The sequence below is a fragment of the Palaemon carinicauda genome, chromosome 10 (genome assembly GCF_036898095.1).
Source record: "Palaemon carinicauda isolate YSFRI2023 chromosome 10, ASM3689809v2, whole genome shotgun sequence".
NCBI classification, from domain to species: Eukaryota; Metazoa; Arthropoda; class Malacostraca; order Decapoda; family Palaemonidae; genus Palaemon; species Palaemon carinicauda.
The window spans coordinates 38,858,817-38,881,029 of record NC_090734.1 but is presented as its reverse complement, the minus strand read 5'-3'; the positions used below and the strand labels follow the sequence as shown (position 1 = coordinate 38,881,029).

The window sequence follows — 22,213 nt, the reverse complement described above, 5'->3', positions numbered from 1 at the left end:
AATTTATTTTCCAATGTTTTTGTTTTTATTTTGCCTAATTTTTTCATGATACTCATTCATAACTAATTCTATTTTAAAGGTATATGTATATAAAAAAAGTTAAAGAATTCAGTGTAATACTTTTATTCATTATTACTTATATACTTAATTGATTGATTACATAAAATATAAAACTACCAGAAAGACATTATTATTTTTATTTATTTACCAGAAGATCCAAATCCTTTATTACCCCTACAAGATTCTATTTCCCATTTTTCATTTTTGATGTTTTCAACTAAACAGATATCAATTCCCGAAAAAAATTTTATTTGGGCAATTCTATCCCCAATATTTATTTCAAACGAATTATTTGGATGAGAATTATGCAACACCACTTTTATAGGTCCATTATAATCCGAATCTATCATTCCTGCAACAACATCTACATAATTATTCAGAGCTATGCCAGACCTAGATTTAATCTCTCCGTGTATTTTGGAAGGAAATTTCATACATATGCCAGTATCAATGGCAATTCGTTGACCGACAGGAATATTTTCATTTTGAGCACTATATAAGTCATAACAAGCCGCCCCCGTTGATCCTTTAGTAGGACATTTAGCATTGTCTGAAATTAACTTAAAGCTGACTTTTAGAATATTTTCCTCCATTATAATTATTTCTTCTGGGTGTGTAGTAATATGACTATATAATACCAAGAGCATTACCATTTATATGAAATATTTTTGGGAAATAATAATAATATTTATAACCTATTGTGGCAAGCCAAAACGATCGATAATTTTTTTTGACCAAAAAAATCTATTTCTGTCTTTTTACGCATATAAAAAATAGGACAGTCACGATTACTGCGTATAACTTCTTTAATTAATGATCCTTGACACCTTTGACATTCAGTCCAAAATTGATTGAATTTTTTTTCGAGTGTAGCTAATTTTTCAATGTGGTGTGTATACAAATCTGTTTCGTGTACTTTACAATTATTACATAAAGCGTTATATTCTACATCATCGGGTACTATTTTTCTTTTTAATAAATGAATTTTACAATTTATACAAGTTGGATGTATTTGAAAAAATTGACTTAATGGTCCTACTCTACTTATTGGTAAACTCTTTTTTTGTGTATGCTCTCCTATTAATATATAAGATTCGGTTTTATCACCGAGAATAGGTTCAAATATTCTAATAAGTGGCTTACTTAATTGATGTTTTAAATAATAATCATAATCTAATGGAATATTATTTTCTAATACATATATTGGATCTTCAGCCCTTTCATAAATAGGAGTTTTTTTAAATCCACATATAATAACGTATGGAATTCTATCGCCAAGTTTTGGACCACTACCGGCATCTCTTTTTCTTAATTTGATGGCTAGCTCATTGTGAATTTGCTTTCCTTTATATTCTTCTGCTTTTTTTGTTAATTCCTTTGTAATAACTAATTGAGAGATGTCAATGTCATTACAAAGTAATTTTGATATGGTTTGTTTGACAAAATTAAGGGCTTCTATTGGGTTTCTATCAATTAAGATTTTTTTCAGACAAGTATTTATGACCTTAGCCACGAGTGGGCAATTGTCTCTACGAATTGTTTCTAGCCCCTTGCAATCTATTTTATCATAAGTATTAGCATTTGTATAATAAAGACCAGCATATTTTTTTTTATTAATAAGCAAGTAAGGGAAATATATTTTTTCAAAATCAAGTTTGATTGGCTTGATAAAAGACTGAGTCACATGATTTGCCGCCTCCTTGCCCAAATTTATGGCCTCTTCTAAAGTTTCAACTCCAAAATTAATCATAACAGAATCGGTATCACCATATATAACTATAGCATTGTTATATTTTTCTTCAATCTTGTTTTTGGTAAGAGAAATCATCGTTCTTCCAAACGCCGTAACACTTTGTGATATATCTAAACACGGCAATTTACCAATTTGTGCGCCCGTAAAACCATAAACAGAATTAGCCAATATTTTATATGCCAGTTGTCTACCATCAAAGACTTTCTTTTTCCATGGATCTTCTTCGTTTTTTAATGCAATTTTCGCCTTCTTACGAGCAATTAAAAAGGATTCTAAAATTTCTGGAATTAATCCATTGCGCTTATGACATTTTACAAAATAATTATTAGAAGGTGTAATGATATAATCGTCAGTTTTCAGAGCCATTTGATTAATATATCTTTTATCAATAAAGGTTGTATAACACAGATTATGTGCTATCATTATCGATGGATATAATGATACAAAGTCTAAAGTAACGATTGGAACGTTATAATATCCTCTTTTTGGTTCAATAACTGTAGCTCCTTCATATTCAAAACTCTCCTTTTTATCAAACACCGGTAATACTAAATTCTGTTCTTTGGCTTTTCTTAGTATTTGTGAAAAAATTTTAATCTGTTGTCCTCTATTTATAACATATGATAAAGGAATGCCCGTTACGCGTGCCATTTCTATATAATTGACTACACATATCAATTTATTCAATAATTTTAAAGGAAAAATAGAATCTTTTAAACAATATTCAGCCAGTCTTTTTCTAGTCTGATCATTACCATTTTGTAATTCAGAAATTATAGAATGATGAACATCTTCTTTTTGTTCGTTAAGAAAATGATAAGATACAGAATTTAAAGTATATGACCGAAGTTTGTGTTCTTTAAGTATTATTGTTAAAAGGTCCATTAAACACCGTCCATCTATGTTAATGATTTTGTTATTTCTTTTTCCTGTTTGTTTGTTTTGGGTTATGGTGTCTAATATTGTAGATTTTATTCCTTTTACCCTTCCTAAATGAGCAAATACTGGCAAGTTTAAATGCTTGGCGCGGTTAAGTAAATATGGTAAATCAAAATTATTAATATTATATCCGGTAATGATATCGGGGTCAATAAACAATAGGAATTTTGACCAATTTTCTAACATTTCTTTTTCTTCCTGAAATGAAAAAATTTTAGAGCCCACAATGGGAGCACAACTATTCAAAGTAAAAACAACACTTATGAATGGCTCAGTCTCTCCGTGCCGCGTAACAACATTTCCAATTTGTATGACCGGATCTATTTTGGGTTCTGGAAATATTCCCCGTCTTCCCCCACACTCAATATCAAAAGATAATATTCTGAGTGGGGCAATAGACGCCCATTCTCCTTCGGGTTCATAAATAATTATTTTTTCCCACTCAAAAACGTTAACCTCTAATTGACAAGTAGTATTTTTAAAATTTGTCTCATTATTTTTTATTTCCCACTCACCGATAGGTAACTCGATCCAACAACAACCAGGCATCTGAGCATCTGTCATAAATCTAAGTGTAAAATCAACATTTGATTCGTAAACCCGAAAGTGTGTGGGATGTTTATCTATCACTAACCCATTTTCAAGAATAATCTTAGCTATAGATATTAATTTTGGTAAAGCCACAGTAACTTTAAAAAAACACAATGATGACGATGTTTTTTTTTCTTGATATCCATATATACTTAGTTTAAACACCCTATCTACACTTAATACGTATTCCTTTAATTTAATTTGATCTTTTGTTTCATTCAAGTAGATTTTTCGATTCAGAGCCCTTTTTATTTGGTCTGAATATGAAACTTGTTTTTGTGAATCTAATAAATTCACAGAAACATATATATAAGGAAAAAATCCAAATACATTACAACAAATAGTATTCCCTATATCATTTAATCCAATAATCTTATTATGGGTACCTGCTGCTGCTGCTGCTGCATATTATAACCACCACATTCCTTTTTTCTTACCGGATAACCAATATAATAATCAATATCCATCTGCTGAAAACACAATTTATTTGTATTGGGAGTTGATAATGGTGCTGCTGGCCTATTCCATTCTTGGAGGAACCTATTTTTATTATCACCATTTTCAAAAAATTGCCGCAATTTGCTTATTTTACAACTCATTTTGAATTATATCTTATGAAAAACTATTAGACGTAATACCAATTTCATGTAAAGCCGTTTAAAAATAAACGGCTTATATATATATAAATATCTTTTAAATTACCAGGAAAATAAATTTATATTAAATTTGTAAATTGGGTACCTTTTTTGTTATACTAAAAAATGGCAACATATTATGCATTCCTTTTTAATAAAAAATGTTTACAAGAAGAACAAAACATAGATGATTATGATAGTATTACCTATTATATGTTAAAACCCAAAGACTTGGCCTCACGGATGACATATAATATAAAAAAACATGGCCACAAATTTGAAAGTATTATTATTTATTGTAAAACTGATGTGATAAATTCGAAAGAATACGCTATTTTTCCTGAAGTCGGGTCATCTGGCAATTATTTCATGATGATTGTTTATGGATTTATTAATATATTTTTAAAAGAAATTTATAAAGAAGATATTTACCAAGACGTAAAAAGTATAATTGGTGTTTTCATCACCACAGAAGAAATTTATGATAAGGGTAAAATACCTCCACTTTATAATGCGGTCAATTTAGACGATGAAAAAGACGAATTAAAAACGAATTTGAACGTGGATTGTTCGGGTCGTGTTCCGAGATTACAATTTACCAATATTTGTTAAAAAAACATTCAATAGCGACAAAAGAATTGAATGGTTTGAAAGAGGTGAAAAGGTTGATAATACAAAATAAAAATGATTTTGTTATGCGGGTGGATCACAAAGTTATACCTTATATTAATAATCAAATGTTTGATGAAAAAAAAGTATCTCTTAAAAAATAATCCTTTCGGTAGATATTTCATGATTTTCATGAAAACATAATAAAATATTATCATTGTCGATTTCATTAATATCATCATTCGTACGTGTAAACATTAAATTAGAAAAATTAATACGCCCGAATGATAGCAAAGTATTAAATTGAATATTAATATTATTTATTATTTCATCTATTAAATTTGCGTTAAAACAACATTTTGCATAAGAAATGTTAGAATAAGTATCCGAATTTAGACGACTTAACTCAACTAGCCTCTGCCTGTGTTGTTCGGTTATAGAATATTTAGAATGAGGACAATTATTGGAAATGATAAAGGACAGGAAAGAAAGCTTCGAATTAGTATTATTTTCTTGTTGTTTTCTAAAAATTTCTAAAAGGGACACAAATAACATATAATCATCTAACCATGTTTTAGGATCTAGAAAAATTATAACAATGAAATTATTAATATAGTTACAATTCAGGTATTTTTCCAAGTTGTATAATTCGTCCTCTAAAAATAATTGTTTATTGTTTTTTTTAGAAATGTTTATATATAAACCAAGATTTTCATCTATGTCCTTTAAAATCTGTCTTTTCTTTATTACTTTTTGGTTATTTATTATTAATATCAATGTTTTTTTTGTTTTTATAAGAAGGATTATTATGATTTCGGGGTGTGGTATGAAAATAATTATTATATGTTGTAGTGTTGATATCATTATTGTTATTTTTTGGATAACAATAACAACAAAAGGAAAACATTTTTTTAATATTAAAAAAAAACAAAGTATGATTATTTCTGAAATATTATTGTGGGTTATATTTATAATCTATGTAGGACTTTTCTGTAATTTATTACAAAAACACTTATTTAAAAACCCTTTTGATGAATTATATCCTCCTATTGGTTTTTATTTTGTATCGCCTATATCAAATCAATATTCTGATCATTCATATTATTATGTATCGGTGTTTTCTAATGAAAATGAATTTACTCTTGATTTCATGATTCATATTATGCCACAAGATTTGTATTTCTTTTTGAATGATAATAAATTAATTTATCATCCAGAAGAAGAAGAGTTATCTGAAATGTGTGATCACGAATTTCGAAAAGCCTTTCTCGTTTTATTAGACAAAAAGGACGATGATTCAACCGATGTCATATATACTCAAAATATATGTCACAGAAAATTAGATTACTTAAAAAATTTATACAAAAATAAAAATTTTTACAAAACATTTGATAAACTACAGAATCCGGAAACGATAATAAATTTAATTTTGAATTTGGTAGACAAGGGAAAAAGTTTCAGAAAAATTCTTAAACATGCCAACAGATAATAACTATTCACGGGAAAAAGAAGCAAAATTGTTAACTGAGCTGAAATATTCACCTTCACATGATATGTCAAAAATAATAACCGAAAATGGAGAGACTTTTATGCAATTAGATTCTATGTACGAGTATTATGACTATAACAGTGGAACAAAAAAACAAATTGTTAATTTTGAAAAGGACGTCGAAATCATAAATTATTCTAATATTAAAATTGCCGACATTGATCATAATTCAAAGAGCAAACTACCGATTTCACCTTGTTTATTAAAATTATATTCAGGAAAAATAGTAGTTTTCATTCCTTATTGTGAATTAATTGATATTAGTCAAATTTAATTTGGAATATAATTCTAAAAATTTGATGGTAGATATAACACAATTTCCGTTTTTATTTTTGGGTAAAATACAATTGTTGGAGAAACATATGTACAAGTGGTTTTTTTCGTATAATTTTCCTGAATTTGAGTAAGAAGTCTTAAAATGTTCATGAAAAGGACAATATACATTTCTAGTATCATTATTAATATCATTATTATCATTTTTCGTGTTGTTGTGCATATGTAAAATATTTTTACATTTCTGGGTAGCCGACGAAAAATCATTTGTTTTGTTGTTCTAGTAATGATTATTTTTCTTATTATTATTATTATTATTATTATTATTATTATTATTATTATTATTATTATTATTATTATTATTATTATTATTATTATTTCTTGGAAACTGTTTTATTTTAAGTCTATAGAATTTTTCATCGTCGACATATATTTCTTCTAATGAATAATTTCCCATTATTATTATGATGATGATGGCAACAAAGAAGAAGAAGAGTATAATAAGTATTTATTCCAATTTGCAAAACCCTTTATACTTAATCCTCAAATAACTATTAATAACCTTTTTAAAATTTTCTGATAAATTTGAAATTATTTCATCATATTTTATATTTTCCAAATCAATGTGGGTTTCATTTGTTAGAGTATTAACAATTTTTGTCATGATAGAACTCTATATCTTTTGGATGATATACCAATTCACCGCTCATGACTACTGATGTATAAATTGAATCTTTGGGGTCTGGTATATTGTAAGTTGATAAAACGAAGGGCAGAAAAACACTTGGATTGATTATTATATATAAATTTATAACATTATTGGCGTCATCATAATTTAATATAAAATAATAATAATGTGGGGAATTATTATCCTTGTTTTCTTGATTGATTCTCAATTGTCCTATTATATCGAATTGTTTACCTTCTTTGTGATTGAAATATATTTTATTTATATTATTCGAAGAAAAATTATTTATTATATTTTTTTTCTTATTGTTTAATAAACTTTTCTCTTCTTCTATTATGAGGATATTTTTTTCGTTTTGGTTCATAAATTCATTTATTTTATCAACAACGCCCATATTAGGTCTCGTTGGGGAATAAAATATCCCATCAATATACGTTGACATTTTTTAAATTTAATTAAAAAATGGCAGAAAAATCATATGTATACGAATTCAATACAACACCACATCATATTACTGAACGTTTTAAAAAAATATTTGAAGAAAAAACCTACAATACAGTAATATTAGGTATAAACAGATTTTACGTATGTCCTATAAATATACCAAAACATATGTTAGAAAACAAAAACAAAGAGGATTTTTTAAATTATGGTAGTATTAACAAAATCTATTATATATTAGAGGAAAACGAACGAGACACGAGTATTATAACTGTCATGTTTAAAACCGACCAACATTTTATAAATTTTTATTTAGTATTTAATAATAACATCATTGATTATAAGAGAAGTTATATAATCATGGGGCAAGACCCCTCCTTAAATATATCTCTAATGATTCCTTCCCTTCTCTCAAAAGATGATGATTGGAAAACGTTATTTTATGGTGTTTTTTGGGAGGATGGGATTCATATAATGTCTCCTTATTTATTCCAAGAAGTTTTCAGAGAATATACAAATAAAGTAAATAAGAATATATTGTATTTTAATGTAAGAAATACAAAAGGAATAATGAAAATGTTATATTCGGACATAGTACCTATTCCATACATCCCTTATTTTTATCACCTGGTTTGTCACGCAGAAATGGAATATATTTTACAAAAAGATGAACCAGAAGAAGATGACCCATAAATTAATATTGTTAATAATACTCATAAAAATGGTAGAAACTGAAACCAAAAAATGTTTTTATATATATATTATATATATAAAGTGGATACATAAAACACTTGGGTCAGTTGGCCAATTATTTTAATAATCAACTAAAAAAGAAAATATGTCAAATAAAACTCAATTATATGGATTATGGGATTCGCGTTTGTACCCATCAACAGAATACCATCGTCTTGTTATATATTCTAAATTTTGTGATAATATTATGAACGCTTCAAGTGGATGTTCGGAATGTATCGAAAATTTGTGTTCAGTACAAATTTTATCTCTTATTGAACAAATTGCAACGTGGGCAGTAACTGATGGAGGTAAATTTACAAATGGGGAACAATATCTTGAATCAATAGACACTAACACGAAAGATACAGAAGGAAAACCAATATTTCTGTTATTTATTTCTATAGCTAAAATCATGCCACATGAAATGGCAAATTTATTCATGACCGCAGTAATTGATCATTTTTGTCAACAAATTGGTAAAGAACAAATAGATACAAATTCCTTGAACCAAAAAATTAATTTTCATATATTATTTGATACATTTTCCTCTTTGGTTAATGCTAAAACATTAGACAACCTTTCTCATTGTTATCAAGGTTTATTATACAATTATTTTTTTAGACACTCGTGGGAGGTTAGGTTTCGTATAAACAGACTTAACATAACAGAATGGTATATTAATCCCCATCGCGTATTTTATGATGTCAATTTATGTTATGAGCTAATAGAGCGATTAATGAATAAAATACGTAAATTGAAATTACCCGCTATTATTGGATGTTTTGAGCCAATTTTAAATCCAATAGCATTTTGTTTAGAGTGGATGATTGATGGATTTTTTCATGTCATAGGGCCTTGTATTTTAGCTGGAACTCGTGATTGTAATTTTTTGAAAGTAAATGGGGCATTAATGCGTGGCCTTATAGATGTTACTACACAGATAGATATTGATCCAAAAACAAAGACATCCTTTTTAGCCTTTTTGGGACATTTATCAGATGCAAATTTTTAGCAGGTTATTACTAACTGGTTACCAATATTTTCCCAAACAAATCAAAATAATTTTGATCATTGCTCTAATGTGTTAGAAATGTTGGTCGAAAATGTTATTCATGAAGGAAATTTGGCACCTCTTATTTGTGAAAACAAAGAAGATATAGTTGATAGTTTTGAATATTTTTCTGAAAATAAGTGGTTGTGTATGTATTTAAATTCGAACAAAATGTCAACCACCACCCTTGAAATGGCTAAGGTGGCCATATGGAACGAGCATTGGAGATTATTCAGCCACGTATTAGAAGATGGGAATTTTAGTCCAGGAATTATAAAACATTTAGCAGTATTTTCAAGTAATAAAGTTATTGGAATGGAGAAACTATTGAATAAATATCATACGTGGTTACCAAAAACGCCAGTGATACCGGAAGGATTAACTTTATTGCAATATTGTATTAAAAATGAGGTTAGTAATTTTTATCAAATATTAAAACTAATCCATATAAAAAATAATTTGAATGTTCCTGGTTTAGATGGCCTAACTCCCATTATGACCGCCTGTTGTGTTAAAAAAACAAATTATTTTCAACTTTTATTAAAAGCTGGGGCCTCTTGTTTTCTAAAATCTTCCACATTAAATCAAACAATATTTCATAGGATTGCTACAGCAAAGGGTAATAAAAAGTTACTATTAATATTGAAAGATTGGCAAGATAGAAATCCGCTTATGTTGCTTCCAGATATAGAAATTAGACAACGCGATGGAAATTTGACGGCACTACAACTAGCATTACTCTTAAAACGCAACGATGTTGCCAGGCTTTTAATGTCTCTGTTTCATAGCTCACCCACGAGTTTATTTGGTAATTCCAGCATATTTAATACGGCTGACATGATGTTTCTTTATAATAATGCTACAGGATTACAAATAATCAAATCAGTATCATCATCGTTCATTCCCAATTTAACACGAATATATGGTTCATATTTGGATGGGACAATAGAACGCCCAACCTATATGGAAACGTGGCCAGTGTTTATAATTCCATGTGAATACATTTTGACAACATATGATTTTCCAATGTCCCCAAACGAAGAATCAATCCGTCGTGCTTTGTGGGGTTTAAGTGATAAACAAGATACTGAATGGGTAACCAATGGGGAAATAGAAGGAAAAATAGAAAGTTGTCCAACTTGTTTAGATGACATGAAAAAGTATTTTATAACAGAGTGTGGTCACAAGTTCCATCCATTTTGTTTATCTCGTTACTTTTCTTATAATAAAATTTGTCCAGTATGTAGATATGATAAAATAATAAATCTTCCTGTTGTTTGCAATCAGAATAAATATCCCGCCAAACCACCCCCACCACTGTTAAACGAAAGACTATTAGTTAACCCCCCCTCAACTAACACAATATTACCTTATAGAATTCTTTATAATACAGTTCATTTTTGTAATAGTTATAAATTTATTCCACCTTTTATTTGTGGGCATATTTTTGAATGCTATTTCCTTGTACATCAAGAATGGGTATCTGAAACTAAATATTTTAAATAAGAAATATATATTTGTGGTACATGTTATATACATACCTTGTTATATTTCAAACAAAAATATAACAATGAGGAAAGAATATGTTTACAACTTTAGCTTGGTAACTCCAGAGATTTTGGGGTTTGTTTTATTTAGTAATAATAATACATTAACGGACCTGGGAATAAAAATATTGTCAGCGTATGCGGCGCATAAATTTTCCATGAAATGTAATAATGGATATTTTTATAAAGTATCAAAATTAGAAAATGAAAAACTATTGACTGAAAGAAAATGATTAAAACAGGTAATTTTAACCTTTGATGTTATATTGGTAGAGATGAATGAAGAAGATAAAATGAATTTGATTGTTAGAGAAAATGAACAAACAATGATGGTGGTATCACAAGAAAGAGAATATAGAAGATTTATTAATGAGAACCACCCATTATTAATAGAAAAATTTAAGGGGTCGTGTGATGATCTTTCGTGTATGACGTTCTATAGCCGAGAAATAGAAATCCTATTTGATAATTATCGTTTGTGTATCAATTCCCCCCCAAAAAACGTATAATATTCAATATAAGAAAATGAGAGAAAAAAAGGAAACTTTTGTACGAAATATATTGACTCGTGAAATGTTATATATAAACGATGAGAGTCCCGTGTATAAAGAACCTTGTTTCATTATATTGGTAAATAATAACAGTATCATGGGTTTAGCTTCCTTTTTAGAATGTAATAACTTTGCTGTAAAGACATTTTATATTGAACAAGGCCCCATAAAATTATATCAGCGAGTACAACCCGATAATTATACACAATCCTATCCATTTATTTTAGAGTACGAAGAAAGTAATGTGAATAAACAAACTTCTGATATATTGACTTATTTTGCTATGTGTTGGAGATTAAATGCTTCTGTTTCTAAAAATGTAAACAAAATTAATAATGTATTAGATAACTACATATCTGCATCGAGTAAACCGCACCATGTAATTAATGAAACCACAATAAAAAAATCTAATGTATTCATGAAATTTAATGGTATTCCCGCTACATTAAAATTTTACACTTATCATTTTGTTATAAACAATGCAATGATGAGTGAATCTTATGAGCACTGTATACCCGATAATATAGTTTATATATTAAAAGATTACATATTTTTAGTTGAATGTAATTTATATAAAACTAAAAATCGTTGCGTCATCCCAAAACCCAAACCTATGGTTATTATTGATATTCAAACAAATGCATTTATAGCAGAAGATAGAATGAAAATTATTCATGACTTAAGAAATTCCATAGCTTCTTATTTATATGATTACTTTATATTTTTTCAAGGAGAGACGTGTAAAGGGATTTCTTTATGTGGATCTTTACAACCAAAAAATCAGGTCAAAAAGATGATCGATAAGAATATTTACGAAGTAAAATTAGATGCTTCTTCATCATCAAACGAAATTTCTGATATTATTAGGGAACGCCCAGATAAATATAAACCAAACAGTAGTTATATGATTAACATTATACGGGCACTCCAAAAAATGAATTGAAGTGTGTTAATTAATAAATAGACAAAGAAAAATTATTAAATTATGTATAACAAAACACACACACATATATATATATTTTAAGAAATTGCATAAATGACATATATTTTAGATACTAAATGGTAATAAATATCATTATTAAAATACAACAAAATCCATCATGTTTTTACATTTGCTAGTATTAAGATTTTTAATTATATGGTTAATTTGAATTAATCTATTGATATTTTCTTTTAAATTTTTCGGTAAAAGCCAAATATTTTCATGTGACAATTGAAGAAGACATAGATATTCTAACGTTTGGGGCCTTTTAAACAACTCTCGTTCATTTTCATCCAGGAATTCATAAATTGTAATTGTATTATGGTGAATTTCCCAATTCCAACAATAACTATTATTATTTGACGAAAAAATATTAGCAAATGTATTAAAGTGGGGTGTTATAAACATTTTACCACATATAAGCGGATAATCATGACTTAAAACTTTTTCAATAGTATTAACATTCAAATTTATATAAAGGTTTAAATTATCAATATATTTTGACCGGAAAGACAATATGTAATTAGTTTCTTTGTACCGTACGTCATTATTGTCGTTTAGGTTGTTTGAATCGAAATCAATAAAGTATAATCGATCAATTTGACTAGTTGTTAATTTTGATAAATTTATATTACTCTTCATTTCCCAAGGAATGACTATTTCATCAAAATAAAATATATAATTAAAGATTTGAAGATTTATATAATTGGATAGATCTCTAATTTCTATTATATCCGTATACAAACTTTTGAATTCGTTACAATAAGTATTATCGATATTCATTATTTATATATGTTTAGATTTTGAATAGATAACAGAAACTAATCTAAAGTTATTGTATAAATACCAAAAATTGTAAAATATAATAGAAATTTGTTTAGATTATTTTGGTTGTTCATTATAAATTGTAACAACACAAAATACAACAGAACAGCAAACTATAAAGGATATAAATACAATATATATATATATATATATATATATATATATATATATATATATATATATATATATATATATATATATATATATATATATATATATATATATATATATATATATATATGAGAAAATGCAGTAATAACAAGACTATCCAAAGAAACAGCTCTCCTATTTTGACTTGTAAAGTTAAGTTTTGTTTATATTTATGGCCATTTTTATCACTTATTATATATATGAAAAAAAATTCCAACCTAAAATTAAAAAACGTCATGATGGCCCAAAATAATAATAATAATAATAATAATAATAATAATAATAATAATAATAATAATAATAATAATAATATCGATTATATGATTCAGGCCCCATTTAACCAAACAAGAATAAAATTATATAGTATACTTATATACTACCAAAATTTCTTAATATACTTAAGAAATTTTATGAGACAATAATGAAGCCGGTCAAACATATATCTTATAGTATAAATTATTCTCCTTACTATAAAACTCCTATACTCCCTATAAAAAATATGCAATTTTTCAAAGCTTTTAATCGATCTAAATATCCCCCAAATACCTTAATTGTATTAGAAAATTTTTATCCTCATCTTCGAGCGATAAAATTAATAATTGAATCTATTATAGATTATGAAAGTAGATTATCTAAATATAGAAAACATATACAACATAAAATTACACGCGCAATTCAAATTCAAAATAATTTTAGGCAATTATACCGATATTTTTTAAATATAATTCATTCAAATGGAAACGAGTATGATAAAGATTATCAAAAGGTATTATATAGTTTCATTTCTCAAGTTGAAATATAAGCAGCAAATGTGTTATTTTATTATATCTAAAAAATAAGAATACAACAACATATAATAGTAAAGATAATTATGGAATAAATAATCAAAGTCCATATCAATATACTCAACTTCAACAACCACCACAACATCAGATATCACCATTTAATAACAACAACAACAACAACAACAACACCAACACCACCACCACCGTCGATAACAATCCGGTTCTGATACCACAATCATCTATTCCTTCTGCTGCTACTGTAATTCCGCAAGCACAAGCACAAGGTAATACTAATAATTATTACCACCACCAACAACAACAACAACAACAACAACAACAACCTTTTCTAAATCCTAATAATCTACCTACAAATTTTGGTGATGGAAAAAATCCACAAAAAGAAAAAATGAACGAAGAAGTTTTGAATACATTAATAGAGAATTTATCTACTCCCGAATTAAAAAGTTTAACACAAGACTTGGAAAAAACGATAGATTCGCTTAGCGAAGAGTGTATATTTAGTCATTTACTATATGAAATCTTTGATAATGGTATAGAATTTGATATAACAAGTCAAATTAAACAAATATATACAGATCATTTAAATAGAAAAATAAATGAGCGCCATGAAAGGGTATTTGAAAGCTTTTGTGCGCCTTGTACTTATCTAAAACTTGGTTTGCTATATGAAAATATTGAAAAACCACTTCAACATACATCCTGTAATATGAATCCAACGAGGCTTGGATATGAAAAGTTTAATATGGGTCCATTTATCCATGGTCGATCCATTTTTCGAATAAACTCTAAGCTGTATCCACCAGAGAATACTGGTTTTTCTGAAACCATTGCATTTCCTCCCGGGGTTTTAATATTTCCAAATAGTAAAATCTTAATGCAAATATTAGCAATGAATCATAATAGAATTTGTAATGGAGTTAAAGTCTGTATGATAAATTCTAGCGAAGAACAAATATCAAATGGAAAAGTTCTTTCAAGGTTTTTAGCCAGAAATAATACATTAGGATGTGGATATTATGTAAGAGATAAATATGTTAATATAAGAGATTTAAATAAAAGAAAAAATACCCACCAAAATAAAAAGAGTAAAATAGAGAATAACAATATTGGAATAATACCAGAATTAAAAAAGTTTTTAGATGAATATAACAACAAATCTGATGCCGAAAGTGATGTTGATAATACCAGTAGTAGTAGTAGTAGTAGTAGTAGTAGTAGTAGTAGTAGTAGTTCTAAACGCAAACATAGAAGGAAAATAAATCTTGGACCATTTAAAACCAATTCTTATAGTAGCATTAGTAGTGATGATGATAATGATGATGATGATAATAACAATCCTTATAATTTATATATAAAATCAGTTGATAGTGATGATAATTTTGATATTGATAATATTTTCCAGAACGGAGAACCCCTGAAATATGTTTTACCGGGAGATAATCCTCAAGATCCTAGAGATATTTGTATGAGAGTATTCGATTTAAATCCCGTACTTATTTCGTTCATTCGAACCATGATGAATATTCAAGGACAGTCAGATAAAAACCACGAAAGGAGTATAATGACTATTAATGAGGATAAAAGCAACAACACCTTAAAATATTTAGACAAAAAGCCACACTTTCTTTCTAATAACAGGTTATTGTGCCACACATTACATGATATTGTAAGTTTAGCTTTTCTTAATGAAGTACACCAAGAAAATTTAATGGAAATTCCTCCATTTAATGGGCAGTGCCTTTTAGCTCCATCGAATATTTTGTTTGTAAACAAGCATGGAAATGCAATTATGGTTTCTAATTCTTTGAATCAACCCAGTGATTGTTCTGCATATAATTTTCTCATAAAGCTTATGGATGAATCACATATAAATGATAAATTAATTTCTACTGCTTCAAATACAAATTTGACACACAATGGAAATGTTCCTAGGGCTAAATTAACACCAAGTACTATTGGTATTATATATAATAATATGAAAATTGTAGATGAACAAGTTAGTAGTAATAAGTACCACAAAAGTAAAAATTTTTAAAAAGAAAAAGAAAAATATATCGAATTTATAAATAAACATTCTGATATGTTTAATGATATACACAATAAATTGAAAAATTCAGCTGATATATTTGTTAATTACTTCTGTGAATTTAATGATGATTTCAATGAAAAGGTTGAGTTTAAGGATCATGAATTTGCCTTTGATGTTGCTAGGAAATTTTATCCACAATTAATATTAAATGCAAAAATTAATAAAAAACAATATACTTCAGATTTTTCAGTAAAAAATGGGGAAAGAACAATAATAGACAATTCTATTCCAAACATCGTTTACGTAAAAAACCTAGGTTTTGTTACGTTAACAAATATATGCAATGGAGCGCCCCTAGTTCTAAAAAACTCTGTAGTTTATATTCAAAATTTGTACAACCGATTCACCAAAAACAAAAATGCTCTATATTTAGAAGCACCTGGTATGTGTTCTAAAAAGAGGACCAAGGGAATGATAACACACGGTCAAAATGATGATGAGGATGATGATGATGATAATTTTACAATGCATACTAGAGGAGAAATGGTGACTAATATGCCCCTAAAAAATAAACCGTCTGATGATGTAATTAATATGTTTGGCGAAGAATCTGATTTTGATTATCTGGGACATATTCGACGGAAAGATTGTACAGGACCCAGTATCCATGATTACATATCAAAGTATTCTACTGATAATTTGAATTGTTTACGGCCATTTTAATGACATTTTGGTTATTTTCAAAACAATAGCATATATAAAGTACATATATATATATATATATATATATATATATATATATATATATATATATATATATATATATATATATATATATATATATATATATATATATATATATATATATATATATATATATATATATATATGTATATTAAAGTTTATGTTAGATAACTAAAATACTGATTACCTGGTTATTGTGGGTTTCCTCTTTAAATTTTATTATTATTATTATTATATAAAAATTTAATTAACAACTTATAATAATTTTTTGTCACACCTTAAACATAAATTAGCAAAAACTTTTAAACGTTTAAATACAAGTATATATATTATCGTTAATTTTTTTTTATTTATTATTGTCGGTGACAAAGGAATGTATTGAGATATAACATATTTTCTTAGCAAATTAAAAAATAAACTATGGAAAAATATAATCTATTCAATAATAGTTTAGAAGGTGGTGTTGAATCTGAAGCAAAACTAACTCGTATCATATTTCAAGAATTATTGAAAAAAATTTTAAACGATGAATCTACAGAGAATTCTACTTTGAAAAATATAACAAAACGCATTTTTGATTGCAATAACATAGATTCTTTATCAAATGTTGATATTTTCAACAACACAAAGAAAATACTTTTACTGAAAAAATATATTGCCGATGATGATTTTAATATAACAACATTTGTTCTTCAGACTTTACGGGAAGTTTTTGATAAGGTTCAGAATGTTCTAATATCAAACTCAAAATACCCACAGATGATTCAAGAAATTGGACATATAAACCGCAATATGAAAGCTATGTTGCATAAAGTATCAGTTTTGAGGGACCAAAATTTGGATAAATTAACTAAACTTGCTGAATTATTAAATAATAAGAAATCTACAAACACTTTAACAGACGAATTAACACCCATAGATAATAAAGATTTGATTATTAATATGGTATTTTGTTCGTTGTTTAATATAGGTTTTCATTTTATTACCGATATGTTATTTAAGCAAATGGCTATATCTAATAAAGATAACCACCAGGATTCTACGATACTTGATTTTTTAAGCGAAAAATACTCGGATAATAATGTTATCTTTACAGGACACCCCCAAATGAAAGTTGATAATAATGTTAATTATCTTTCGGAAAATTCTAAGAATGCTAATATTATTACAATCAATGATAATTGCAATAAAAACAAAGATTTCCTCTCTGATAGGGAAATAACAAAAAATCTAGAAAAAATTAACAACAATAATAACAAAATGGGATATAATAATGTCATTAATGATAATGATGATCAATTTGAAATTAAGAATAATAAAACGAAAATTAGTAAGGAAAATTATAACCTTAAATTAACAAATGGTTTTTTATTGAACTCGGTCATGCAAAATAGTAATGATAACTATACCAAAGAAAAAAAAGAAGAAGAAGAAGAAGAAGAAGAAGAAGAAGAAGAAGAAGAAGGAATTGTTCAAGAAAAGGAGGAACTTCATGATGATAAGATGGACGATAAAATATTTATCAATGAAAATTCCAGTGATGACCAAAAAACGGAAAAATATTTTGATAAAGAAATTTGTTGCAGAGACAACGAAAAAAATAACAGCGACAATAATGCTAGTTATATAATAGAAAATAGCAAAACTCTTATTTCATATAAGCGGGGAGGAGAAGCTACGTATAATGACTTTAATAATGATACAGAGAAGAAAGAAAACGTAAAAGAGTTTAATGATCACGCACCACAAAAAAACAGTTTTTCCGATGATAATATCCCCATAACCAAAGATTTTGATCATGATAATGCTAACTTTATCATAAAGGATAATTATACATCACGGGAAACCCATTTTTCTGAGGATAATACTACCACTATCAATAATAAGGAAGACGAAGATGATGAAATAAAAAAAGACTCTGACAATGACGAAGTATTTGTCGACGATGATAGTGATAATGCTAACTTTATCATAAAGGATAATTATACATCACGGGAAACCCATTTTTCTGAGGATAATACTACCACTATCAATAATAAGGAAGACGAAGATGACGAAGGAAAAAAAGAAGACTCTGACAACGACGAAGTATTTGTCGACGATGACAGTGATAATGCTAACTTTATCATAATGGATAATTATACATCACGGGAAAATCATTTTTCTGAGGATAATACTACCACTATCAATAATAAGGAAGATGAAGGAAAAAAAGAAGACTCGGATGATGATGATGATGATGATGATGATGATGATGATGATGATGATGATGATGACGATGAATTGGGTGATGATGAAGTATTTATCAACGAAAACAATAGCAACAATAAGAAGAGAAAAGGTAGCTTTGAAATATTTCAATATAAAAGAATCCGTTTAGGAGCCAACAATGAAAATAATGATAATGATAATAATAATACTAGTATTTTTAAAGAAAAAGATCATTTTAATATACATGAAAATAAATACATGCCAATTGACAATGATAACGAAAATGAATATAAGGAATATCATGTTGAAAATAAAAAATTAATCATTAACAAAGAAGGAAATATTGATATTGAAATAAAAAAAGATAAACCCATTTTATTTATAAATCAAAACAAATTTAATTTATCCCCAGAAATGTTAACACCTTATAATCAAAGTAATATATTATTTAGATAAAATATATATAAACCAATCCTTGACAGACATAAATTACACCACGGAATTTGTAAGCCACCCGTCTGTTGGTTTATTTGTATTTGGGGTAATATATTTGAGTCCTACATAAATCAAAATAGCAAAAAACAAAACGAGAAATATTGCTAACATTATCTTATTGAAAGACTTTATGCAAAATAAACATTTATGTAGGCTATCCATTTTAGTAATTATGTAACCCACTCGTCTGTTGGTTTATTTATATTTTTTTGGTTTATTTTAAATAAATATTTTTATACAAAAATATTCGTTATCATTATTAATTTAGTTAAAATTACTTTAAAATAAATTAAAATATATTTATTAATAAATATATGATTAAAAAACTTTATGTATATATGATATATCATTTTCTCATATCTAATTATTTCCAATCTAACGGACCAATGTATAGAAAACTTTCTATATTATTATTATTGTTACTTTTATTTTTTTTAAATTCAAGTAGAGCACAAGTTGAATTTGAAACACAACATAATATATCCCCGCTTCGTGTATATTTTGGAGATTATATCAATGAAAATGAAAGGCGGTTTATATATTATAAAATCAACTTTAATAAAATATACATGGATATTTTATTTGTTAAAAAAAATGTAATGATGAAAAACTAACTATTTATATATTACCAATAATTCACAATTTTTAAACATTTTTTGAGGTTGTTCATCAACACAAACCTTTTCGTTTATATTACAATAATTTTACTTGTTATACTTATTTTTCCTCGTCGGTTTATAGTTTACCAGATTTATATAATGAGTGGGAAAGATTTATGAAAAGCGCATTTATATTGGATATAGATTTGAATTTAATCTATAAAATGAACAATACTTTAAATGCCATCAAGAAAATAATTACTCGTTCAGAGCCCAATCCATTATCCTACCCCAACCATCTACCTTATAAATTGAAACTTCCTACAAACGCCATGCCTTTTCCTATATGGGTAAATGCTTTAAAAAAAGGAAAATATTTTGTAGAGTATGAATTATATAGTTATTACCCACTTTTGATGCCATTATTATTTCCATTGCCATTACAAAATCCTCCGCCGTATAATACTATGTTCGCTTTACAAAAAAACGAAAATAATTCGTTTTATTTGGCCAAATCAATATCGACTGCTATCATTCTTTCAACTATTATAGATTTGGTGGACATAGAAAATTGTAATATAACTAACGGTATATGTTTTTTTATGTGGACCCAATAATGTTATCATCAAAGAAAATCAGACGGGTAATTTTACAAATTCTTTTAATGATTTACTTATTCTACACACGAACCCAAATTTAAAGAATAAGACATTAAATGGTAACTGCAATAATAATTGGTGTTCGGTTATATCTGAAAACATTGAATTGTTTTTCTATAATAAATCCACAACGTGTTCAGTATTTCCAAAAAATCTACAACAGAACACGATGTTGTATATAACAAAGATGTAATTAATACTAAATGTTTTTTTCACACAAAACCACAATATATGTTTAATTGTATTGAATGTCATATTACTTTCATCAATTCTTACTTTCACTATATATTATCAATATTCTAAAAAGACGAATAAAAGTTTTAAATATTATACAACCGAATATACAAACAAAGTTGACAGAGAAAGTATTGTTACTTTACCCAATATTCAACAAATAAATGATTTTTCAGAAAAAAAATAGACTTTATATCATTAATTTAATAAATTACACTGTTCATTATAACAGGTTTGCTATTTTTATAAGAAAATCATTTTACAGGGTGCTAGTTAATCCAATATTATATATTTTTTTGTGGGTTATTCTTATGAAAACTAGTTTTTTTTTAATAAAAAAATACTTGTTTATGTAATATTTTTTAAATTTATTCATATAAACCCCCATTTTTGTAATTAAAAAGTAGTATTTGATGAGACAAACACGTTTATATTTTCTATTTTTTTCAGCAAAAGCCTAATTTTTTTGTCCTATTAGGTGCTATTTTTTATTTTCCCCCATGTTCAATGTCCATTTTATCTAATAAAACTACATTTATATTAAAAAATTATATATTTTAATTTTTTTTGTGTGTCTTTTGTGGTTTTTCTGTAAAAAAATATTAATTTTTTGTACTGAAGAATGTTTTTTTTTCATTTTTTGGGCTATTTTTCTTCATTTTTTTTTATTTTTTTGTGGGTTACTCTCATGAAGACTGGGTTTTTTTTATAGAAAATACTTGTTTATCTAAATATTTTTAAAGTTATTCATATAATCCCTCATTCTTGTAATTAAAAAAGTACTATTTGATGAAACAAAAATATTCATATTTTCTGCTTTTTTAACAAAAGACCAATTCTTTGGTCCTATTCGGTGTTATTTTTTATTTTTTCCCCGTGTTCAATGTCCATTTTATCTAATAAAACTATATTTATATTAAAAAATACATATATTTTAATTTTTTTGTGTGTTTTTTGTGAATTTTCTGTAAAAATATTATTTTTTTGTACTAAAGAATGTTTTTTTTTTTTTTTTTTAGACTATTTTTCTTCAATTTTTTATATTTTTGTGGGTTAT

The 22,213-nt window shown here is 26.7% G+C and overlaps 1 protein-coding gene across 1 annotated transcript; it reads right to left on the bottom strand.

The window, feature by feature from the left end:
- Nucleotides 1-755: 755 nt before the first annotated feature.
- On the bottom strand, nt 756-3,942 carry LOC137647945 (DNA polymerase delta catalytic subunit-like). Its single transcript, XM_068380893.1, is given in 3 exon segments — nt 756-790; nt 793-3,711; nt 3,714-3,942. Coding segments are annotated over 3 exon segments (3,183 nt in total).
- Between the last annotated feature and the right edge of the window lie 18,271 nt (nt 3,943-22,213).